At 39.0% G+C, this 26,531-nt stretch overlaps 1 protein-coding gene across 3 annotated transcripts in view; it reads left to right on the top strand.

Annotated features, from left to right (window-relative positions):
• LOC134533919 (polypeptide N-acetylgalactosaminyltransferase 13-like) overlaps nt 1–22,711 on the top strand; it is a 38,417-nt gene extending 15,706 nt beyond the window's left edge. For all 3 annotated transcript variants that reach the window (XM_063371715.1, XM_063371711.1, XM_063371714.1), the window contains exons 4-13: nt 4,993–5,102; nt 5,740–5,920; nt 8,165–8,334; nt 10,403–10,570; nt 11,729–11,939; nt 13,632–13,749; nt 14,906–15,086; nt 16,584–16,726; nt 18,982–19,248; nt 22,255–22,711. In XM_063371715.1, coding sequence (XP_063227785.1) covers nt 4,993–5,102; nt 5,740–5,920; nt 8,165–8,334; nt 10,403–10,570; nt 11,729–11,939; nt 13,632–13,749; nt 14,906–15,086; nt 16,584–16,726; nt 18,982–19,248; nt 22,255–22,395 — 1,690 coding nt within the window. In that variant the 3' untranslated portion in view covers nt 22,396–22,711. The remainder of the gene's footprint in view (nt 1–4,992; nt 5,103–5,739; nt 5,921–8,164; nt 8,335–10,402; nt 10,571–11,728; nt 11,940–13,631; nt 13,750–14,905; nt 15,087–16,583; nt 16,727–18,981; nt 19,249–22,254) is intronic.
• Nucleotides 22,712–26,531: the final 3,820 nt, after the last annotated feature.

Raw genomic sequence — 26,531 nt, 5'->3', positions numbered from 1 at the left:
TAAGACGTTATCACGTCAGAAAAATTTAAAAAGAAGCTCGACTTGCGACTAGTTTGTTTTAGAAATTAACTAGCTAATGCCCGGCATACGTTGCAATGCCTCTTTAATTTTTTTTTTAAATAAATTGTTTGAAGGAGGTACACATATACAAACCATCTATCTCCCTCTTATCTCTCTTATCTCTGTACATCCCCCTGTATATCTGTCTTATATCTCCCCTATATATCATCTCACTCTTTCTCTCTCTCTGTCTGTAGCTCTCTCTCTCTCTCTCTCTCTCTCTATATATATATATATATATATATATATATAAATCAACTCGTGCGCCATCATTATTATTTGGCGCATAGAAAACAGGTACTGTCATAAAATACTTCTGGTAACTATCCGATACTACTCGCGCGCTACCTTTAAATTCTGCTTTAAGGTTTTGGTTTTATCGAAATCTCACCTAGACAAGTAAGTGACCTTCCTCGTATTTCGATGTGCAAAATTCCATCGAGATCTGATGAATTTCCAGGAACGCATGAAGGGAAAAACGAACAAAAATTAAAACATGCACAGATGTATTTTCACTGGCGGGAAATGAAAATCCCGACACCGAGAAGACACCGAGCCGAGAAGGAATGCAGGTTTAGGCTAGGCAGTTGCCTAGGCAACCCAGCCGGAGCCTGGGTGCTCTTCCGCCGCGCCGATTACCACGCCGAGTCACGTCCGAGCGCTGAAGGAGGAAGCAGGCGGGCCGGCGCTTGTATAACGGTGTTCCTCGAGCCGCCGGGATAGGCTGGGGCTAGCCGGCCCGCTAATGATAGCGCGGTGAGCTACTCTGGAGGGAGAGAGAGAGAGAATTCGTGGCTTCGACATTGAACGGTTAAAGGCCCGTTTCTGCTACGTCGCGGAAAGGGAGACGGATCTCCCGAGACATTTCACTGTCGCGTCTGCTGCTCCAACAATTCGCGGACACGTAAAAAATGGCAAACCTTGAGATTGCATGCTAAGGTTACGATGATTAAACATATATGTGCTTCGATGATTTACGTATGTAATAAAAATAAACGACAAAGTAATAACAGAGCAGTAAATATTCTTGTAATCTAAACGATTTTTGTAACTTATTTAAACTTAAACGAGCGTGGCTTCCACCGCAGCCAAGTACTGGTCTGCCATTGGTCTCACGGTGCAACGTAAACGGAAGAGCTCAGCATTGCCGAGCTAGTCCGTACGGGTCCGTATCCGTCTGCGTGCCATTTGTAGAAGCTCTTTTTTTTCGGGAGATCCGTCTCCGTTTACGTGATCCGACTCCGTTTCCTTGTCATTTTATAACGGGTCTAAAGGCAGTGTTTTTAAACCACGCAAGAGACGCAACGTCGCAACAGCTGAACACGCAGCCAACGCAAGAAAATCGTTGTCGCTACCTTAATAATTGACATTTTAAAACAGTAGAAAATAACATTCTTTCCTTCGGCTTCTTTTGATATTTTTAATTTATCTTGAAAACACACGAAATTGTCATTATTTTGACTTCCAAGGGTTATTTTCATTCACTGTGCTAAAGTTTAACAAGTGTAAAAGTGATGTATATAATAGAAACATCTCGGACTTCTATGCGCATAACGTCTGCGTCTTTTAAACATTTTGCAACACTTCAAGTATGGAAGACGAAAATGCATAGCCGAAACACAAGTTGAAAGTTGGACGATGCTTGTGTTGCGTTTTGGCGTCTTGCGTAGTTTATAAATGGGTATTTTAAAAAGTCGTTTTTCAACCTTTTGCGTCTTGCGTTTCTTGCTTTCTTGCGTAGTTTATAAACGCAGATTAAGGTTGTATTTATAAACTTCGCAAGGAACGCAAGAACGCTAGGACGCAACACGCAACACACGCAATGAAACTGTGGTAGTTTATAAAACACACAAGATGTAAGACATCACCAGTCCTACCACTTGAAACTGTTAAACCATTAATTATTAAAAATACATTTCTTTATCGGGCATCTTTCATAATTAATGTGTTTTTTTTTTTCACGTTAACGTGAATAGTTCTCAACAGTTTTATTTTTACTATGCAATGATTTAATATGTGAAAAAAATTATGCGTTTGATAAAAATAAAATTATATACCTAGCTTCATAATTAATGTGTTTTTTTCACATCAACGTGAATAGTTCTCAACAGTTTTGTTTTTACTATGCAATGATTTACCACGTGAAAAAGTCATGCATTTGATTAAAATTAAATCGTATAGTAACGAAACTAATAAAACAGGTAAAAATAGAGACCTGAAACCGTATTTTCTAGTCCAAACACCCGTACACAAACAAATTAATGTGTTTTGTTCATGGACTGCTCCGACATTTTACTTTCTGCCAGATTGTAATGGTTGCATCTTACGAGTACCTATCAGAAATATATTACTTTTTTTTTTTTGGAGGGTGTGGAGGCGTGTCATACTTATCACGGTCCAATTGAAAATACATTCAAGCATTTAATGGTATGCATTCTAGCCTGTTTTCAAACGCATAATAACGTGAATTATGCTGGTCTCTGGCAATATTGTACAGTGTTTATTGTTTGCCAGGGTACATGGCCTCAGAATACAAACGGGGGTCTTTGTATCTATTCCTATTGTGGGCACTCTTCCTGCACCATAATAAAGTGCAGTTTTTTTTTTCATCAAGGACCCGTGGACGCACCGACACCGGACGTGCGCGCTCCCCGTAGACAATGGAAACCTCCCCCCCCCCCTCTTTTACCTTCTTCCTCCTCGTCTCTTGCGGCAGGAAACGGCATTTCGCTCGGGTAATGACGAGCGCGCGTGAATGTACACATTACACATTGCTCCCCCCCCCCCCCACACCCCCCCTTTTTTTATGGTTCTGGTTGTGGTTTTGCCAACACGACGACGTCGCTGTATCCGCACGGTCGACGGAACAATGGCGTGGTGGTTGGCATATGCGGGCCATCGCGATTAGCGATTCGTGAGCCCCCATGTAATTATTGGCTAATTGCAACGGCGGATCCAGCTGTTTGCTGAAGGCCCGTCCCACGACAACACGGGAACGGAGACGGATCTCAACGGAACAGAGTATATACAACAATTCATACTTATCATGAAAACATATTAAATTGCTACTAAATTGTTTTAAAGTTAATTTTCTTTCACTGTGCGAAAATTTAACACGTGAAAACATGATGTAGGTATATAATAAAAAAGAATAATTTGCTCTTCTATGCTCCTTAAAAAGTCCTAAAAGGTTTTCGGAACACTTCTCTTCGATTATGGAAAGCGGAAATATAAGCAAAAAAGCAAGAAAGTTGAAGTTGTACAATACTTGCGTTGTGTTATTGCGCCTTGCATAGTTTATAAACCGTACTCTAAAATGTGATTGCTGAATATTTTGCATCTTGCGTTCTTCTTGCGTAGCTTATAAACCAGGCCTTAGGCCTACACTTGCTTCTTACATTTCGTCCAGACACTTATATGCAAAAAAAAAAAAAAAAACCCTGGCCGTTTAATAATTAATCATTTTGTTGGTCAAATTTAAAATAAATATCAAGAAAATATATTTCTGATAAACAAGTGAATAAAAAGTTTTTCCTAATTCTGTATTAATATTTTAAACAAAATTAACATTAATAAATAAAAAGTGATTAAATCATCATTATTATTGACTTAGTTATTCACTTAGTGTAGGTAACATAATAGGTGTAAAAACTATTATTACTTGTGCAGTGTTTTACAGGTCACAAATAAAGTATTGTAATAATTTCGGTACAATATTTGTAACCAAACAAAAATGCAAGAGAGTTGTCATAACATTTTGGAGCAAATTTATATCAAAGTTTTGCCATTAAATGAGTTCATCAATTTTCTGTGTGAGAAAGAACCTTAATGCTGTTCATATTTGCAACTTTTCCTTCTTTTTTTGGCTGTGTGCCTGGAGAGGAAAGCTCATACCATATTTGGTACGGCCAATAAGAGTAAAGTTGTGTTGCTTTTGATGGAAACTGGAAAAACTCGCAGTAAATGCAGGATAAACTTTAAATTCCTCTATATACTTGGGTCGATGTCATTAACTGCTATATTTGCGGAGTCTGGAAAAGATTGTTCGTGATTCGGCGCTTGTTATTTACCGGAAGGTCTGTCATTGGTACAAGGTTTCTACATGGGCTGTGAGGGCCAAATCGAAAATACAGAAAATTGGGGGAAAAGAGTTGGAATTTTTACATGTTGCGAAAATAATTTGGAAATCTTTTTGCTATTGAACGTTTGGATTCGTTACACTATGTTAAAAATGACTCTACCTATCATTGTTATGCAAGTGGGCACGACTACAAGTGTGCAGATATGCACGCGTGCAAATATAAAAATGTGCTACAATGCAAGCATATAATTCAGCTCTCCACTCTTGACACTTCTTCCCTTCTTAGTAACACACTAAACTATCAGAAAATCATCCAGAGGTCTCCAATTTTGAACCATGTGCATTCTAAAAGTAATTTTAATTTTTTTTTTAAACCTGAGAGTTGAAAAAAAAATAGACAGCTGCGTGAAATATAATATGTTTTACAAATGAAAATAAAATGTTTACTTTCTTGTTTACAGTATGAGCTTCATAATGGATTTGAAACTTGCAAGTACTGTAGCCAAAGGTACTATGTGAATGTTAAGCACAGACTTTTTCAAATACACTTCAGGAATGTAACATTATCACTTTACTGAATAAACATTGTGTATGTTTCTGAAATGTTTTAGTGCTGTATGGGAATGGTTGGAATTATTTCTTTAATATTTTTGCTGTATGGAAATGTTAAAGTGCATTGGTCATACATTTTCATTGTTTCGGCTATGTTTCAGAAGTATCTATGAAATATTTGTGCATAAAACAAGTTTGAAGTGATGATAGCGAAATATCGCAGTAGTTGATCAAATGCTGCTGAAACATGTTTGAAATATTTAGTGAGGTTGAGGAGCACGGCAATGGTCTGGTCGCAGGCTGTCCAAGGACCAGAAGGAGTACATCGACCGCAGAGGGGTGCACGTGGTGGTCGGCCACTACATGGGAGAAACCAGCCGGCCGGGCCAGCCGCCGAACCTGACCAACGGTTAGTGGGCGTGGCGCATCGACCGCTCAAATTTTGTATATCAACTTTGGTTTGAATAAGTTTCAATACTTTCTTTTTTTAAAATTCTTCTATTTATTGATTTTCTAAGACCATAATTTAGTGTCCATTGACAGTATTAAAACAATTGTAGTCATTTGGACAAAAAAAACAGCAGTAATTATTTCACAGGTGATGATTTTCAGCAGTTGGTCACTATTAATATCAAGCCATTCCATAAAATAGGTGCTATGCTCAAAAGAGCAAAAAATTTTATTATTAAAAGTATTAAAAAAAATTCAAAATATTTCACTTATGAATTTTCAAATATACAATTTTAATTTTATCAGACTTTTTCCTTGATGAAATAAAACATAAAACTGTATTTCCGAAAATCTAATTCCAAATTGCAAAATACAATGGCTCAGATGCACTAAAAAATAATTGTTTCATTACATTAGAAAGCCGTGTCTAAAGTGTTTTTTGCTCTATGGTGAAGATCTGGCGAGAGAGCACACAGAAACAGGGACAGTGCTAATGGATTGGGAAGAGAGTAGATGGTCACTTGAATGCACCCTGCGAACCGAGGATGAAACGCGCTTACAGTTTGGTGTTTGTTTCCTCCCCTCCCCCCCGGCAGAGCAGCTGAACGCGAACATGTTCGACCCGCAGCCGCACGAGGGCAAGAACGGCCAGGCGGTCGTCCTCCCGGGCCACGAGCTCCCGCGCATGCAGGAGCTGTACTACATCAACCGCTTCAACCTGCTGGCCAGCGACCGCATCCCCTTGAATCGCTCCCTGCCCGACGTGCGCAAGAAGAGGCGAGTTGCGACCCCCTCCCCCCCACCCACAGTTCTCTCCCCCACTCCTGAGCCAGCGAGACTTCGCTGGGCCCTGGGCCTTCACGCCTCCAGGGTCATAATATTGCACAGAGAGGGGCCTTACAGGGGCACTGAATAAAAAAGGCAGGGAAATTTTAAAAATAAAACTCTTGCAAACTATTTTTTTTATCTTAAGAAATTTTGATGTTCTTTCTAGCATTTGTTTTATTAACTCTTAGCCATCAATTTCTGGTGAACGAAATCACGCGTTTACATGCGTCAATGAAACCTGTGAAGGTTTTTACTACTTGAAATCATGAAAACTTAAATTTAAATCGATTGGTATTGATCAGCATTTTAAATTACATGTGAATAAAAATGATTTTTTTTTTCCCTGTTCCCAATAATGTCCTTACTTTCCACAGAAAACTGGACAGGAAGGACCATAAAAAATAAAATAGCCTGCGCGGGGCTCAGGGTGGCAACATCGTCCTTGCCAGGGTTATCATGGACAGGGAGAATCTGGAAAACAGTAAAAACTTGGGGAATTGGAATGGTTTCTTTGAGACCTAGGAAACATGTGGAAATTTGTCAATAATTTCTGTATTTACCTGAATATGCTATTTTTTACCAAAATTGTGGAGACTAAAAGTGAGGGGTCTCATTATAATCACAAAGTTTTATCTTGCCATTGAGAAGGCTTAGTTGAAAAACTACAGCCTCTGCCTGTTAACTATGTCACGTATGCCACTTTAGTCCGAACTTTCTGAACCTCTGCACAGGCGTGATGGATGAGAGTTGCAGGATGAAGTACAGGGTGCCAATGGAGTTTGTCACTGTGTTCTTTCTGCTTCTCTTCACTGAGGGTATTGGCAACCTCCCCCTGTATTTGATTAATGTTTGTAATGATTAAGTGATTAACCAATTAGGGCCCTATGTATAACATCATATGATAAAAATTATAAAATAACTATGCATATTATTAGTATTGAGAATTCACAAAAACAAATGGAGTAGCATCTTTTCGCCATGTTACATATCACCTCCCGCCAATCTCGCACTTGTTGCAGTACCAACCTAGCACCCTCACATCTCCCTTTATCAATAGCATAACATACACATTCTATGCTGTTCCTGTTGCAGTAAGGAACATACAAATTGACACTAACTAAAGCAACATACAAATTCCACATTTTTCCTTTTACATTAAAAATACATATCAGGTAACACTTATCGTTAATCAAGCTGTTTAACAATTTGGGAGGGTTTTAAATTGGATTGTTACACATTATTCTGGGGGGCTATTTATGTTAACAATCCTTTTCTGTGTGTAACTGTTTACCCTTGGAACAAAATCACCTTTGTATTAAAAAAGTAGGTACTTAGCGCTGTAACTCCTGTGTAATTTATAGGGACTGTGTAAACACTTTGAATCAATGAGGGTTTAGTATTAACAGGTTTCTTTTTTATTGATGAGGTTTCACTGTATTAAAATTAAGTTTGTTCCAAAATATATGGATAAAATAGATAGATTAAAAAAAAAAAATAATTTCTATTTTGTTGGATCTTACACCCATTAACTAACTCATCTTTACATTATTGACGTTTTTACAGTTTTCAAACACACAAATGCTTGTTGATTAATTTTTTTTGGACAGAATAATTTTGTCCTAGACTTTTTGTTTAATTATTTTAAAAATTTATCATAGTTAGAATTATACTGTCTTGGGTGAAATAGGTATTAAGAAACATTTTAGGTCATATGTTTTGAATAGTTTACTTTACTAATGAAAAAACCATAATTTATAAAAATAAAATCAATAGCTCCAAAATCTCCTGTTTTAAATATAAAATTGGTTTAAACATGAAACCATAAAATCTTGGTATATCATGACGGATCCTACCGACTGCGCCATGTTCTGTTCCTCTTGTCTTTGTTTAATAATAATAACTCAACACATTGTACTTATTGTCTTTATTCACTACATCTTATTACATATTACTTAATCCTCTCACTCCATTTCCATTGTCCCCTCTGCTCATTACTGATAACCTTCCCGTCATCATTTCCCACCTTCATACCAACCTCAACCTCTGAACTCCACAATTCCCTCACTCACATACTTATCATACAGTTCTTTCTTTAGATTTCTAGAAACCTTATACTTCATGTTGTTAATTTTTTAGTATATAATATATTTCATTCGAAGGCTGAAAGTTGGGTGTGTGTTTTGTCTTTCTCAGGTGCCAGGGTAAGTACGCCAACATCGCTGGCCTGCCGACTGCCAGTGTTATAATCGTGTTCCATAACGAGGCGTGGTCGACTCTGCTGAGGACCGTGCACAGTGTCATCAACCGATCACCACCCTCGCTGCTCAAGGAGATCATCTTGGTCGATGACTTCAGCAGCAGAGGTGCGTTGCTTAACATCTCCACATAAAAGATTTAAAAAAGATTTAGTACCTGCCAGAGATGTGTAACATCTAACCACAGTAACGAGCAAATTCATGTGTTCTCATGTTGCAAATACACTTATATACAAAACTCGGACAAAAAATTTAATTTTGAATTGCTTAGAATAATGCTGAGCATGAAAAATATACATAAATTGTGTTTTCTACTACATTTCTGGTTGTGAATCACACGTTGTTCCGTACCCACTGCTAGAATTTGCTGCCGGAGCATCTACGTTAACTATTAAATCATTCAATTTGCAGACCAAAATTTTAAACTATATAGTGGAACGACTCTGATTAAAGCAATAAAGACTTGATAAAATACGAGACCCCAGCTTTGGACCTGATTTTCTACAAGTAATTTTATTAATACACTGCCCAACTTGTAAAATTCATAAAACAGTTAATACTAAAATGTTTCCCTTTGGCTTTGTGAACTTTGGTTCACGCCATACACCACAGATGGCAGCACAATGTTTACACATTTCCGTTGCAATCAACTTCTGTTCCATTCATGAAATTACTCTACCAAATGCCGTATACCGAGAGCTAAGATGTTACAAATCAAAAATTGTTGTTCATTTCACCCTTAAGGGATCACTTAAGACAATGTTAAAACCATCAAGTTCCCCTTAGTCATCACATGGAAAGCATTAACTGGCACTCCTTTTAGTGCAATTTCATGCAACCATTAAATTTTCTGCTATAGTACTTAGAATTTATTCCTAAATAATTAGAAATAAACTTCTAAACTCCACTGCAGCATATATAATATGATATGTAACTAACTTGTATAATTTTTACTGTATCAGTCCAAAAATGAAAATTTCTTTATTTTCATTGGTATTTCAATGACCTTTATAACAATATTTATAACATAATATGAATACGCTGATCACTAACTCACCGACACTTTGTAACGCTGTATGAATTCTGTTTTCATGTGCTTACAGTGAAACATTTTCATTGCTCTTTGCTGACCTGTTTCTCCTAGCATTGCTGCAGAGTCTGTGGCGCAAAGATAATATGCATGGGGGGCATAGTGCTATATTTTGAGGAGGCCGATAGTTTCAGTATTTTTCAGCGATAAAGTAGCGAGCTGTGGTTTAGTTTGCCACGTTTTGTCCACGAATATCTGTTTAATATAAATCGAGTTATAGGCCTCCACTTGCAAATATGAATCTACCAACCACTGTTGTATCAATTTTGTAGCGCTAATGATAGGATTAAATTGATCGCAAAGAGTTGTTAAGACACATTTGAATTGTAGCATGCCAATGTTGTGACTTCTATTCATTTGAGCACCTCATACGAATTGCACTGCAAAGATGGTTGCCATCCTGGTGTTTATTGAATCGAATCCACAGCAAGGCAGATTATTGAATGACCTGAGACAATTAACATGCAATGTAGTTTTTCAAGAGGTTATTCATTAAATACAATTTGTTTGCTTTTTTTTTTTAATCATTTCATATATAAATATCAGAAATATTTTTTATTTGCACAAATTTAAAGTAAAGTGAATTCTTAATAAATATTTTGTGTATATTAAATTAAGGTGTTCATTATTGCAACATATCATAATTCCCACCACTGCTACTTATAACACTAATTGTGAATGTGTTATGTTGCTGATGTTTTTGTAAGGTTTCATAATTATTATATTATCATGTTTCTTATAGTATGCATAGGCATATAAGGTATTTTGTTTATGCTTGAATATTAATTATAAATTTTGGTTATGTTTTATAAAAGTTGAAAGTCTTTTTATTTTATTATTGTTTTCTCCATTTTGCTTAATCATTTAAAATTAACCTATGTATTTCATTTGAAAATAAAAGTATACTACGAATGTGTGCAAAGTTTTTTTAAGTAGTTGATATTTCAAACAATTTCTGGAGCTATTCTGGTGCTGCGTTTTCACACCAACAGTGTCAGAATGGCAAAGACTGTGATCAGGAAAAGCGTTGCATTACCTACATTGCTTCATTAACGCTTCCCTGCGTGCGTTGGTTGCCGACGGCAGTGTTCCTGAAGGAGCCCCTGGACCGCCACGTCGCGGGTCTGCCCGTGCCCACGAGGATCCTCCGCGCCTCTCGCAGGATAGGTCTGATCAAGGCCCGCCTGCTGGGCGCCGAGGAAGCGGAGGGTGACGTGCTCACCTTCCTCGATGCCCACTGTGAATGCACTAAAGGTCAGCTACTGGCAAACACTAATAATTATTGTATATCAGGTTTTTGAAGTGAAACTTCTTTCGGTGCGATGAGAGTAAAATTTCAGGACTAAATTAATTTTAATGCAACGTTTTCGTAAAACATTGTTGTGGAACGTTTCTGACGGGAAAAGGAAGGTGAATAGATACTTGGCCAAAGTGATATAAAGAGAAGACTATGGTATATATGTTGCTGGGCTCATTTTCATTCTCCACTTGGTGCAATGATTCCTCCCCAGCCCCCAAAAAAAAACAACAATAGAACCGAGAGAGATGGATGAACGAAAGAATAAGACAAATGATGTGCGCATGCACTTGTTTCAGAAAATAGATATAGGTATCCTATAAAGTAAGCTGTGAATGATTTGAATTTTATATTTGCTACCGGCGCACTCGCGTTCCTCCTTGTTAACCAGCAGCATAGAGACGACTGTTGAGAAAGTCCTTGCATTTCCTGTATAGATAGCGATACCTGTTATGAATTTCATATTTCATTCAGAGATTTGGCATGTTCTAATTGCAGTTTTATTTGAAGAAACAGTAACACACACAGTTTTTTTTTTGTGGTGTGAGTATTTCAACAGTGAGTAGTATTTATTGTTCTAAAAATTGTCTTCTTTCTCTCTTTCTCTCTCTCTCTCTGCCATTTTACCCTTTTAGATATACTTACGAGTCGAGGTTTGAATTGCCAAAGAAATTTCACTTCTATCACAGTTACTGAGTTACATGTGATCTTTTCTTTTCTTCATGGTTTTTCCAAAGGTCATCTTGCTGTCAAGTGTGGTCGCCCATCTAGCAGAGCTCCTGGTGTTAACTTGCTATTTACAAACTACTGAGGATTTATAAAAATTGTCTAATAACAAATAGTGTTGCGATGGGTGTTTTTGAGATACTCCTTTTCCTCCCCTCCCTTCCATCATTGCTCTGTTCTCATCTCATAATCTCTAATCACCCTGATGTGGACGATGCATTAAACTGTGATTCGTTCATTTACTTCGGGCTGTCATGGTCGCGTAAAGTTTTAACTTGCATTATCCACACAGCTTGTCACTTACTCTACTGTTTATAACCTTAAGTAGCCATTCATGCTCCTAAAAATCGCTCGTGCCTTTGAAGAAAGTGTCGTCGCTTTTGCCACAGGCTGGCTGGAGTCCCTCTTGCACCGCATCGCGCAGGACCGGACGAAGGTGGTGTGCCCCGTCATCGACATCATCAGCGACGACACGTTCGCGTACGTGCGCAGCTTCGAGCTGCACTGGGGGGCCTTCAACTGGGAGCTGCACTTCCGCTGGTACACGCTGGGGGCCGGCGAGATCAAGCTGCGGAAAAAGGACATAACGGAGCCTTTCAGGTGCGGTCTGTTCAAGCTTAGGCCGGTATTCCATAGGTGTTTAGGTGTTGAATATGCAAAACATGTACCCTAACTGTATTCCTAGCACATTATAGGACATGGCACTCTCCCTTATTTTTAGAAAAGGGATTTTGGTGTTCTATTTGTTGTCCACATCCTGCACATGCATAGAGCTCACTTTTTCGTTGATTTCGTCCAGATGGCGGACTCGCGTCTGGCGCCATTAACTTGTAAATAGTAACCGTTTGTGATATTCGAGGGATGTACCAAGCGTGTTGGTGTGCCAAATGAAACTCTTTAATTGCAGAACTATCCTGGGAAACATTTATTACACTTTATTGGTCATAACAAGAAATAATCAAAACTTAAAAAGTACTTGAGAAAATTAGAAATATGGTTAAATTTTAGTGCCATGGTGATGCTGTCTCTAATAATTATGCCGTAACAATTGTATCGATGGTTGCGAAACGTCTGCTAGAATGCGTTGAAACCAGTTTATAGCCTCGCGCAGGGCGCCGGTTTCTTAGAATGGTTGCCAATTTGTATTATTACTGGGATTCAGTCTGGACACGTTCTGGAATACAGCCCACGAGTTAGGTTACAGTTGTATCCCAACATGGCAGTGCCTATTCGCTACCTTACCCGAACATCTTAGAATATTGCCTTAAGATGGGTATTTTGAAATCATTTCTATAGCAGGTCTTATCCTTAGATTGCTGTGTGCGTTTTAATGGACATTTACTCTCTCTTTCCAATGTACGATACCTGCTGTTAGTGCATTACTTATTTTGGTGTGCTTTGTTGCCAGATATGTGCAAAGAGTACAAACATTTCAAACAGTTTCTTAATAATATAAAAAAAATAATCATAATTAATAATCTTATAATATTCTATTCTTACTTCTAAGGAAACATAACTGTAAGATACCAACTTGGTTTTAAATTTTTTTGTCATCAAATTTTTTATATAATTTCATTTTAAAATTTTAGCTCTGTTTGACCATAGTTCATCATAATGAAATGCCTCGTTAACTATAATATAGTAAAGCAAAAATTTTAATATTTTAAAGACTTTTTGAGTGAACTAAAACACTAGGAAAGTATTCAAAGTGTTCAATTATTTGGAAAGTACTATACGTATCGTTGTCCAACCACCAAGTATTACGTTGCTACTATTTTCATAAACCTTCATTAATATTGCACAGTTTGTGTACTGTTCAATTAAAGTACACTAAAACCCTTTCAAACCTTTTCCCAATTAAGAAGTTTTCTTGCATAGTAAGTTTCAAATAATTTTGCCCTCAAAACTTGAACACATGTTATTTAATCCCTTTAAGGAGTTTTTTTTCTAGATAAATGATAGATCTGAAATATTATGTCTCTTGATAAACATCTTTACAGAGTTTTTCAAATTTTTTTTATGTTTCTGATTAATAATTAGTGAACCCACAATTATGTTGTAAATATTTGTTGTTCTTTAATGTATTGTAATGTCAGTACAGTTTAATTAATGTTTTGTGTTAAGAATGCATGATTATTTATTACTGAAATTTTTGTGCCTCATTAACATTTCATATGTAATATATTTTTTTTTAAATTTTCTATTTTATTTAAATTTGTAACATGCCCACCAACAGTTTAGGAACTTTTACGATGTAATCTTATAGTACTTAACAATTTTTTTTATTCATAGGACACCAACAATGGCCGGAGGATTGTTTGCCATTGACAAGAAATTCTTTTATGAACTCGGTGCGTATGACGATCAGATGGAGATATGGGGAGGCGAGAACCTCGAACTTTCATTCAGGGTGAGTTAAACTGTTTTGTCGCATTGAATTATTGTAATGAGTACGGATTTGTTTACAGGGCAAGTTTCATTTTGTGGTCATATTGTGAATGTCAACTGCTGGGCTTGGGTAGTGTACGGTGAAGTTATTTATCAGCTGAAACTCAACCAACCATTAAATACCATATTTTTCAAGTAATATTTGTAGTCTGTGCTTTTACTGTACAGAGCAAATGGCGCTCACTGTTGCCAGAGTGCTACCACCTGGCTTGTTAACATTAAAATTCTTAATATTGCTGTCCCACTGGGGGTTGATTGTGTGTTCGTAGAGGTTTAGTGTTATGCCTATGGTGCCACCACATGTATTACGGGCATGTGGACCCCAATACTCGCTCCTCAGGGCCATGACGTAGCCTGTGTGCAGCGAGGCCTGTTTTCCCCAGTATAAATAAAATGCACGTTGTTAGGTACGTCCCCTCTCAGTGGGGGTCACGCTATATGTGGAGACAACAAAATAAGGTAGGCTCTTAAAGGCGGGCCACACGCCTCAGTCTGTGTGTTGTTCCTCCATGTGGTCACCCGCACAAAAGAAACCGAGATGTTGATTAAATACTTTTATTAACGTTGCTCGTCTATACATTTTACACGTTATCACTGTTAATAAGAGCCGGTGGCACGAATCGATATAAGGGTGGTCCAGACACTTGTATTAGATTGCGTTAGAGTTCGTATAACATGACCAGAATCCATCTAGCAAATTAAATAAAACTTAAGTAAAACCGCTTACTGCCCGAGGTAAGCCCTGAAGTTAAAATTAAGTGATTTATATGAATGTAATACTGGTAAACAGTTTTAATTAAATTATTTTAAGATGTTCATTTGAATACTTTGTCAAGTATTTATCTGTGCTCTGAATAATGTATATTTTTTAAAAATTCAAACCCTAAATTTCAGATAACACCATAGTTTGGGTTTTGAATTTGGGAGATTAGAAATGTGTTAAAAAGGTTTTTTAAGTTGCTAACACTTTTTTTTTTTTTTTTTAAATTTTGGACCTTGTATTCAGATGGTAGGTATTCCATAATACCCGAAACCATCTGGTCCTAGAACCGAAGCTTGTTCCACCACTGTTTGTAGTGATATGTCTATAATTCTGAGCACAGCATGTCGAACGGCAGGTGTGGCAGTGTGGCGGCAGCGTGGAGATCGTCCCGTGCTCCCACGTGGGCCACCTGTTCCGCAAGTCGTCCCCCTACACGTTCCCGGGGGGAGTGGGCCAGGTGCTGTACTCTAACCTGGCTCGGGTCGCCCTCGTGTGGATGGACGAGTGGAAGGAGTTCTACTTCAAGTTCAACCCTGGTTCGTAACTTGCTGCTGCTGCGGCGCGGTACTCGCGTGTGCGGCCCGTTGTCGATTGTAATCAACCCGCCTACTTTGCCTGCTCTCGCGGTTATCTCCAAAGCATATCCCTAATGTTAACTTATAACTTTATTTATTATATGTATGTACACACACTTATTTTCACATAAATTTATATTACTAATTTATTTAGATCATTTACGAACAAAAGTTATTTCTTGAATATCATGACAATATTATTTTTTGTTTGTTATTTTACCAATTTATACGTTTTTATGTTTATATGTTTATATGTGGTTTTTTACTTGTTAATTCTTGTCATGCTGTGTTTGTCGGTAATTGTCTGTATTTGTTATCACTGCAGATGGGTGGTACGCTCATTCTCGTGCGTTGGCCATATGCGGCTGTCCCGCCTGCTATGGTGCCGACGGGCGTGGGAGTCCATACATCTGCAGTGATAACCTTGAATTTGTCTATATGTGCCGTGCCTACCTCCACAGAGAATGTCTGTCAGTGGACATGTTTCAATAATAAATAAATAAATAAATAACATGAGGCTCATTTCACGTGTGTCTATTCTGTGGTCCCATTTGCCACTGGCGGCGTGTGACAAGCTAGCAAGTAGATTTTCACTTATAATTTGGGCCATGTATTTTTCGCGAAAATATTTTCAGACTAGCTGTGTGTTAAAACTTTGTAGCAGTTTCGGTGTTTTGTGGTGGGCTGGATTCATTTCAAGTGCATATCTACTTTCAGCACCATCTACTGCAGGAAGCAAACACGTCCTGAATGGCCCGGCCGAATAGGGCAATGGCTTCTCTTCCAGACGGCCGCCAATTGCAAGGGAAATACTGATAGCACAGGCATACCTTATTGCAATATAATGGGAGATGATATTTTTTCGCAAAAATTTCATTGCTCAGCACAATGTCAGTGGCACAATGTTTAATGTATTATTAGGGCCTTTTTTTTTTGCTAATAGATTTTGAAACTAGCTTAGACTTAAAACCGTAGCACTGACTGACTACACTTTGAGATTGGTTGAGTTTCATTACGGTACATTTTTAATGTTAGTACTGAATCAAAGCCATTTAGTATGAAAGCAAATGCATCCTGAATGGCTAATCAAATAATGCAATAAAGTTTCTCTAGTAGTCTGCCACTAATTACAAGGAAAAAACCAGGTGTACATTATTGCAGTCTAGTGAGCGTTCAGATATTTTCACAAAAAAATATGTGGCCCTACTTACACAACATAATGCAGGGAACTGAGAAAACAGTTGTTTCTTAATTTGTTGGCAAAAGCAATAAAACTATCCGAGAACTCTACAATACATGTAGTGTTTCAGCATGCAATGATTATAAATAAAAACATATATAAACCTATTATGAAAATGATACTTACCGGTAATGTCACAGTGAGAGGGAAAACTATGCCTAATCTGTGAACTGTGGATGCACTTGTTTGTACTCCCCGTGGCTGGCTTGTGTTTCCAGAGGCGGCAGCGGTGCGGGACAAGCAAGCTGTCCGGTCCAGAAAGATGCTGCGAGAGAAGCTCCAATGTAAAAGCTTTGAGTGGTACTTGGACAATGTCTGGCCGCAGCACTTCATGCCAAAAGACGACAGATTTTTCGGCATGGTGAGGAATTATTACGAACAAAGGTGTGGTGAATGGCGCTGGTACAATTTAAGCAAGTAATCATTCTAGGGAACAGTAATAGATGTTTACAGTTAATGTATGTATTGATTTTCTTTCAATAATTTTTGACCGTTCAAGTCTTGAACAATGGCCCACCACACAATGGAAGATCACTACTTGACTGATATATAAATTAAAACAAACAAGATAACACATTCTTGCAAGATTTTAGTTTTATAGATTTTTCTTTAAATTTGCTATACTTAGATGAGTTATTAACACAAACAAAAAAGGCATAAAATGAGGGGGTGGGGGGAATGGGAAGAGGGGGTTTATTCTCAAGACTAAAAACTGATTTAAGGTACACATTAGACCACTATATAAATTTTTGTAATTGGCCGTAACCATTTAAAAGGTTGGCCCTCCTTGTCATAGAATGTATAATGTTTTATAGTTTGGTGAGAAGATTGGTAGTGCACTGAAACGAAAGGTACATGCGAGGAAAGACAAGGAGGTTGTGGATGAAAAATTTGTTGAAGATGGAAATGAAACCCATGCGTACAGGTGGATTCACAATTGGGGGAAAAAAAAAATCACAGTATCATAGAACGATAGTAATGTACAAAATATTTGACTGCCATGAGATTTGCAACTACACATAGTGCAGCCATGTACCTGTAACATGTCATGTGAGTTGTAGGAAGATGAACTTATTTTATTTCTGTTACGGAAACATGGCGCAACAGCGAATGAGAGCAATGGAGAGACATTTTGGCAGAAGTGGTGAATAAGAATGGTTTCTAGGTTCCTGAATAAACGTTCATTAAAATTTTTGCACAACCTCTCATAACCTGATATAATTTATGAATTGAGAAATAGTATTTACAGTGAGGGCGTTACGGTGTTATGGAGGAAATATCGGAGTGAATTAGTGGGCGCCACCACGTGAGTGGGCACGTGGACCCGGCGAGAGACTCTAACCCAGGGCGTTACGTGGCCCATGTGCGGCGAGATATTTGGCCCTCTGGATACTGCACACGCCGCTCTCGTCCCTACCTAAGCCCGCTCTCAGCGTCGGGCACGCTTCTAACACGCAGTGGGTTCTCAGGGCGTCCCACACGCCGCTGACCAGGTTGGGGTCCCACGTGGTCCCCCGAACACAAAGACACGTAACACAGTTAATTAGTTTATTGTACTCACGACTTATTTCCGTACACGTTCTTTCACTGGTACAACTGGTAAAATGCCCGGGGCACGAATCGGCTTAGATGAAGAGGCGGACCACAAACGTGGCCGCCCCGAGTCGTTACGTATTACAATGGCGATATTAAAAACTCCGAGAAGTTAATATTAATTATTTAAACAGTCTCTCCGACCGAGAGAGGCCCCGAGGATGAAGAAAGAGATTCGGATAAATTAAACTATGGAATTATTACTCAGTGACTCAACGGTGATGTCCTCGGGGTGTCGACAGAGACGTCCGCTCTCGGCCGGCTGTAGAAGGAGACTGGGATGAGATCATGGTTTGCAGGTGGCAACATGGCGCCCTTCGCGCCGAACACAATGACCGTTACACACTCTGCGATTCCGTGCCCCGGCGAAAGTTAAGTAAATAGTAGATTACATTAATAATTATAAAGAAATTACTGGTAATTTAAAATACATTAATGTTTACGTAGTTATTAAGAATTATTCTAAAACATTTATACCCTCGTTCAAGTCCGTGCCTGTTCGGGTACGCCCGGGCAACGTCTATAGTTTTTATATTTAATTGTACTATTTAAATTGGAGAAACACATGATTCAACTGCACAAGACACTGGGGCAAGAGAATAAAAGAAAAAGGGTTACAATGTGAATTAATATATTTAGGGGTGCGGCGCACTGCATCTAAGCGTCCTCTTGCTGTAGTTCGTGGCGCGCAGTTTGAATCGCACACGGCTACGTACGTTACGACACAAATGCCGGGTAGGGAAGGTGTTGGGGAAGGGAACGGAGGATGAGCAGGCTCGTGGGGCGAAGCCCCGGCTGACGTCAACAGGCTGCTGGTCAGCAAGAGAACAATGCTTAAAATTTTTATTTTTACCAGCACTGAGATTCATCTGCTGGCCGAAACTAACGTTTAAGAATCCCCTTGTGATGCAGTTCCGCAGAGCTGACGTGCACTAGCTTGTGTTTTTTTTAAACTGCGAACCCAGCTCAACACTGCAGCGTTGTTCCCTCCGCACGGCCGTGACGGTGGCGTGTCCCCCGCAGATACGCAGCCGGCTCACGCGGCGCTGCCTGATGAAGCCGGCGGGGAAGGGCAGCCTGAACCAGCCGATGGGCTCGGCGACGCTCGGCGAGTGCGACGCGGGGCTCGGCCTGCGCCAGATGTTCGTGATGACGCCGGAGGGCCACGTGATGACGGACGAGTCGGTGTGCCTGGACGCGCCCGACGCCGACCCCGGCGCCCGGCAGCCCAAGGTGCGCATCCTGGCGTGCGGGGGCCAGGAACGCCAGAAGTGGCTCTACAAGAAGGAGGTGGGTTCCCCATCGCCGGACTGATTCAGGCAACAGGTGTTGCGATGTTTTCAGCTGGTTTGCACTTGAATTAACTCTTTCGAGATGACGATCAGAGGCGCAACAACTAAATTTCCAAGGGGTGGTTGGGGGCAATATACCTTTTTATAAAGAATCTTCGAACCCCCCTATTGAAGCGGGGGGGTCCGGAGGGTCTTCCCCCGGGAAAATTTGTATTTCAAGGTGGAAAATGGTGCTATTTAAGTAGTTTTATTATCAAAAAATTGATTACACAGCACTTTCTTTGCCCCCGTTTGCCCCCACTTCAAGGTTTCAGAGGGGGGGGGGGCAAAATACCCTTGCCCCCCCCCCCCCTGCTGGTGCACCCCTGATGATGATGAGTAATGAATATCAGAGACGACAACACGTGACGAGATAAAAATGTATTATTAATGGAAATCACGGCTGAGAGAAATGAGATTACCCCGAGAAAACCCATCTACCAACAACAACTTCTGCCAACTTGAGAAGAAAAAAAATTGTGGTTTTTCACCCTACAGGTAATAAAACACACCGGATCTCCTTGCTGAGAGATGAGGTATCACACCCCTTTTTGCTCCAAACATTTTTAGGAGCCCTGCTTATTATTTTCATTTACTATCCTTCTGCCGCAGACCTATATAGTCCTGTCATGAGCCTATTGACCTGTAGGCATGTGTCCTGCAAGGCAAAACTTAAAAAAAAAATATTATTTTAATTATAAAATCACAAACTAGAATTATAATGTACAATGTAGAAAAAAAAAATCTTTTCAATCAGTAATTAAAATCATAAAACTTACATTAAATTGCAGATCTTGTATACATTCTTTCTTGTCCAGTTTATGTAGTGTTTTAATAAATGTTAATAGTGGGCTAGATAATGAGATATTTGTGAACAGTATATAATGTACATTTTCCGGTACTTACTAACAGTTCTTGAAGTATTAATAAAAAACAGTTAATATCAGTATTGAGTCCGTTAGATGTTATTCCAGTAACTAATCATTGACAGTTACTTTGATTTTGGAACCTAAATAATTTTTCAGCAATGTACAATGTGTACTAAACATTATTTAATAAATGAGAAACTGTGTGTGTTGATTACCTAGATTGTGCATAATGTTTTCTTTGGTTAATTATATTCACACATTTTCCAAAATTATAGCTGTGCTATTAACATCACAGCACACTTTTCGAAAGAGATAAAATTTCTTTTTGCATGTTATTTCTAAATCCATGTACTGTTATGGATTTTATTCTTTACATCAGTGGCGTGCCCAGGATTTTGCTCTGGGGGGGGGGGGGGGGGGGAGGGTCAGGCAGAAGGCTACGGCCTTTCCGGGGGATCTGGGGGGTATGGAATACCCAGCTAGGCGGGGAAAATTTTGAAAAATACGTGTTCAATATTGCTGATTTAGGCTATCTAAAAATACTGTTTAATTAAACATTTATGCTTGTGTCATTGAATTAATTTTAATATCATACTAAATATTTATTTTTTCATTTTATGAATTTAATATTAAAATATTTTTAGCCCGGGGGGGGGGGGGGGGGGGTCCACTCCCGCTCGTTCCTCCCCCCCTCCCCCTAGGCACACCCCTGATTTACATACAATGCATTTTTTACTAATGATTTTTATAAGCTACCACTACAACAACATTAATTTCTCACAAGCTAATGCAACCGATTTCAACAAAGAAATTTTATCAAGTTTAGGTCCATTGTAGAGGTGGGTTGTTACTGCAATTTTCGGTATCTGTTTCAACCAGTTACTGATACAGTAATGTACTGGTTACAAGTAGCTGATACTTATGTATCAGTTACAGCAGTAGCGGTCTCAGGAAGCAACAAGGTATCAGCATTCTCGTTACAGGTTACACATCCTCCGTGCCGTCACCAGCGTAAAAAGGTATCAGTTTTCTCTTTCCACGTTCTTCATAAAAAAGTATCAGTTTTCTCATTCTACATTCTTTGTAGTAGTAAAAAGGTATCAGTTTTCTCATTCTACATTCTTCGTAATCGAAAAAAGGTATCGGTGTTCTCTTTCCACGCCTTTCGTAATCTGAGTCTTCAATATTTGCAAGGAGCACGCACTGCCCACTGAGCGTACTTAGATGAGAAGCCTAAGATGTACATCAAGCTCTGTCCCTGCCCGAACACGCCCGAATATTCACCTTCGGGCAACCTCGGTATTTGTTTTATTTTTGCGCAGGAAAAATGAATTCAAATATTAAAAGTGGTCGGTTAGGTTAGCTACATTAAAACACTTTAGAACACTATGGACGGTTAGTTAGGTTAGTATAGCTACATTAAAATAAACAGAGAAATATAAATATATATAAATAAACCCGAGGTTGGCCGAAGGTGAATATTCGGTGTGTTCGGGCAGGGACAGAACTTGATGTACATATTAGGCTTCCCCCTCCCCTACATTCTTTTCCTTCTTTATCCCTTATTCGTCATGCCGCTCCCTCCCCTTTCACAAGCTCCGCCCAAGTGACCGTCATCTGCGATCGGGTTCTGCGCACATAGGCCGTGGTGTTGTTCCAGGTGAATTCTAAACTGATACTAAAGTTCTTGATACTTGAATAGTGTACTCGTTTGCAGTACTTGATACAGGCGTGTACAAAGTTACAAAGTAGCAGATTGATACTCTGCAACCCACCTCTAGTCCATTGCAGCCATGCAGCTGTGCTGGTCTTCTTTTGACTATGTTCATATCTTTATAACCATCCATGTGTAAATATTTGTGTTGATTGTAGCCCAGCTTTTGATATTTGCACTTCATCTCCAGAAAAATTTATCACCAGAAAATATACCACACTCATTCAGCATGAAAAAAACAAAAAAAACATTGTTACAGATTTCTCAAACATTCGTTCAGATGCAGCTCAGTGTTTCGCCTGCACAGTGGCTCTGAATGGCTTCAATGGCACTTCATAACTGTGTCCAGTGTGGTGGGCTCCACCGTGTCTTCTCTCTCCAGGAAGGAGCTCTGGAGCAAGTGTCGAGCGGACTGTGTCTGGACCTGCCCAACACGGATGCTCCCGAGGGCAGCCTGGTGCTCTCCGCCTGCACGGGCTTCGCAAGCCAGCAGTGGGTGCTGGATGCCGTCCCGTGGAAGTAGTGCCTCTCCGACCACACGTCGTTTCTGAATGACTGCTAAGACTGCTGTTGTTATTGTGAACTTGAACATTAGCTGGAAGCGGAACTGTTTGTTTTCAAACCGAGATTCAAGTGCCCAGTTGAAATTATTCTGTGATTCAATTTTTACACTTTTTTTTACATAAGGATTTATGCCAATAAAGTAGTAGATACTGTTGTGTACAGTTATTAGTTTTAGAACAATGTGAAATACATTTTGTGTGTGATGTAAAGATACCATTTGTTATTATTTATTGATTTATTATTTTACTGTGTTTGACAATTTATTTTCCAATCTAAAAAAAAAAATAATAGCATTGGTGGGCCAATCACAGTAGGCCACAACTATTTACAAGATTTTTCATCAAATAACTGTGGGTTTGGAAGGTGGTCATGGTAGGGTTCATTTTATTTTGGGGGGGAAAAGGTGTTTCTTTTTGACCTTTCTCATTCAATTTATCAGAAAAGCAATTAAAGAAGCAGGCATCCAATTGCTGAATTTTGACACTCTCCTGAGCATTCGCTCTCTGTGCTCTTATTCCAGAGCAGGAGATGCAAAGAGAAATCGTCACCTTCCTATCCTGTTTGCAAAGAAACAAGAATACCCTTACCTAATATTTAGAGTGCTCGCTAAGGAAAATGAAGGTCTTTGTGCATTATTTCCAGGGAAACATTTTTGGTAAATGAGTATCTGAATACGAATAAAGAAACAAGAATTACTTTTTTTTTATTCCTAATTTATATGTAGGCCATTTGCTACTTATTGTCTGCTGATGTTGCTGTATGTGTTCATGACAGATACGTCACCACGTAGGGCGCTTGGGACACTGAATAATAGAGTGGTACCAAAAGAGATTATGTGTGGTGACATTCCTACATGTACTTACTAACAATAATTATGAAATCAAGGCTATATACTGTACACATTGCACTAGGGCCTTCCGGAGATTCCTCCGTGTGTGCTGATTTCTGGGCACTCATCACAATCATTTTTTACACAAATTATTAATGGGAGTGTCTATGTATACATGGGTGTATCCAAAGGAAATAAGGAAGGGGCACAGGGGAACAGCTGGCCCCTTTCCTGAAGTGGAATAAAAATAAACACAGCAAGGAGCAAGGCCCTGTATTTAGAAAAATTTGTCACTAATATTTTCAGAAACTATTGTTTGAAAATTTTTTGAAATTTTTTACTTTTGTTATTTATTATTGTATGACCCTGTGAAAACTCCTCATGAAAGAGGTTGAATTTTGAAGAATGCCCCCCCTCCTCCTGTAGGATTCCATTTTGAGCTGGATACGCTCTTGTGTACTAGTGCATTCCATCTAATTAGAACATTTTGTAATCAACTTCAAATACTACTTTCACTCTTCTAAAAATACAGTTTAAAAACGAAATACTGAAACAGAACTGTTCATCTGCCTTCAACGTATTCCCAAGTGATTTTTTTTTTATTTTGTAAAGACACCACTTCCGTTATCTTGAGCAGTTTTTAAATCGCGTGTTTTTTTTATGAAGCTCTGGCCCACGCAGTCGTAAACACGAATATACTCCGCATAACAATTAGTAATTAAAAAAAAATAACATTACCAAAAATACATTATTCAAAATATCATGATATATAAATAAGCCAACACCCTTGTAATCTGTAACGTGACAAGTAGGTTATCCATTGTAATAAAAATCACAGTAGGTACACTGAACATTACGAACGATGCAGAAGTAACAGATGGTGCCGAAACAACGAGCAGACGACTTGCCCTCGCAATTCTCTCCCTTGAGATGAGCTGCCTCGAGGGCATGACCTCATTGACCTGAGAGCATCCTGCCCCTCCGCCTCAGTGTTTCCGGCAAGCAAAACGCACAAGGGTACCTCTGACAGTTAAAAAGATCGAAAAGAGGCTTCGAGTAAAAAAAAACCTACATACAACATAAATAGATTAAGCTCTCACCATTCTGTTGCATGATTCACTTTTTTTTTTAACACGTCTGCTTTTGTGCAATGTAAAAATAATAAACCTTAAGTCGTTCTCTTGGTCTGTATAAGGCCCGTCTACAATAGCAATGTCCTAAACTGTGTCCGAAGGACACTCGTCGCTGATAGGTCCACGTGACCCTCTGACGTCATGCGTCAAGTGGGCGAAGGTCCGAACCTACCTGGTCCGAAGACATTCGTCGATTTGAACTTTTTGTCCCAACCTGTGTACTTCGGACACAGAAAAAGAACAGAACACTCACGATATTTGAATTTCCGGTTCCCGTTTGAAAACGTGGTGTTTGTTTCTGTTATTGAAGGAAATGGAAGGTGTTGTAATTCAAGAAGAGCAAGACGACATTTAAATTAGTGCTGTTCGATTGCTGTGATATGAGTTCATTTTTTAGCATTTACATTTGCCACTTTGCCTTACTGAATAAATGTTCATTTTTTAGCATTTGCATTTGCCACTTTGCCTTACTGAATAAATATATAAAATTGAACTCCCACAACTTTCAAAAGTTCAATCTCAAACTACAAAGTATCAAAACAATAAACAAAAACATATTGTTTGGCACATTTACTGCACTCTTGTAGCAACTTTAGAAATCAATACTTTCGGACATCGGACATCGCAATTATGGACAGGGCAGTTTTCGGTGAGACAATGTGACGTCACTCACATTCGGATAAGGACACGGACCACGCACAGGTTGGGACTATTGTAGACGGGCCTTTAAAAAGATCGAAAAGAGGCGTCGAGTAAAAAAAAACCTACATACCACATAATTAGATTAAGTTCTCACCATTCTGTTGCATGATATTATGTTTTGCCTAAGCAGTTTCACCTTCAGACGAATCTTAATTCACATTTTATTTTTAACACGTCTGCTTTTGTGCAATGTAAAAATAATAAACCTTAAGTCGTTCTCTTGGTCTGTATAAGAGTTAGGGCCCGTCTACAATTGAAATGTCCTAAACTGTGTCTGACGGACACTGATCACTGATTGGCCCACGTGACCCTCTGACGTCATGCGTTGTGTCGGCGATGGTCCGAATCTCCCTGCTCCGAATACATAGAACAACTTGAACTTTTTCTCCCAATCTGTGTCCTTAGGTAGCATAGAAGAATGAACACTCTTGATATTTGCTGTACCGGCTCCTGTTTCAAAAGGTAAACTGAAAGTAAGAGACATTTATTAAAATTTACTTTTGCTTTACAGAATATAAATAAACATCACTGAATTCCCTTAAATTTCACAATTCAACTAAATATTCAAAACTTAGCTGCGTACACATTTACAAAGTATGGAAATTGTAAAAAAATGGTGCTCTATATTTACTGCTCTCTGGTGACTACTTTATAAATCAGTAGATTCGGACATCGGACATCGCAATTGTAGACTGGGCTGTTTTCCGTGCGACAATGTGACGTCATTCACATTAGGATAAGGACACGGACCGCCCACATGTTCGGACTGTTGTAGACGGGCCTTTTCAAAATCTTTTTGACCTAGGTTCATTTGCTCCTAACTCTTTCAACTCCTAGGGATCAAATGATACAGCGAGTAAAACAAACCTCTTACAGCCGAAGCCACGCAGAAAGCTACGCTATGTTCGCGATGTTCGTTACGTTCGCTGCGCCAGGTGGCCAGACAGGATAGTCTAGTTCGCGATGTCGGAGAGACGCATGCCGTGGGATTCGATTGATGATTCCGACGATGATAATATTCTGCTGGGTCTCACAGTATATGAACGTAAAATGAAATGGGTTCACGAATTTAAAATAAAAACTAAAGCATATGATGAATTTCATAATTTGATGAAGCAGTTGCTCAAGAGGACGAAACCAAATTCATGGATTATTTCAGGATAAATTCAGCTTTGCGTGATAGCATCATTCCCGTGAAATCAAATTCCAGGTATTGTCCTGCATATCCTGCCTTCTATATTCATCCATCGATTTATTCCATAAACATGGATATTTTCGTAATCTTTCAATTAAATTTTCCGTCGACTTGACTATCTAAATCACAATGCCGAAGAGAAATGAAACTTCCTTAAAAGCAAACGCAGAAGTACAGCACGATTCCGCGCGAAAGTTGATGTTTTTTTGTTTATCTGCGCATGCGCGAAGTCAGCT

Source organism: Bacillus rossius, chromosome 7 (genome assembly GCF_032445375.1).
Source record: "Bacillus rossius redtenbacheri isolate Brsri chromosome 7, Brsri_v3, whole genome shotgun sequence".
In the NCBI taxonomy this organism is placed as follows: Eukaryota; Metazoa; Arthropoda; class Insecta; order Phasmatodea; family Bacillidae; genus Bacillus; species Bacillus rossius.
The sequence above is the reverse complement of the archived record's forward strand: the minus strand, read 5'-3'. Positions and strand labels throughout refer to the sequence as shown.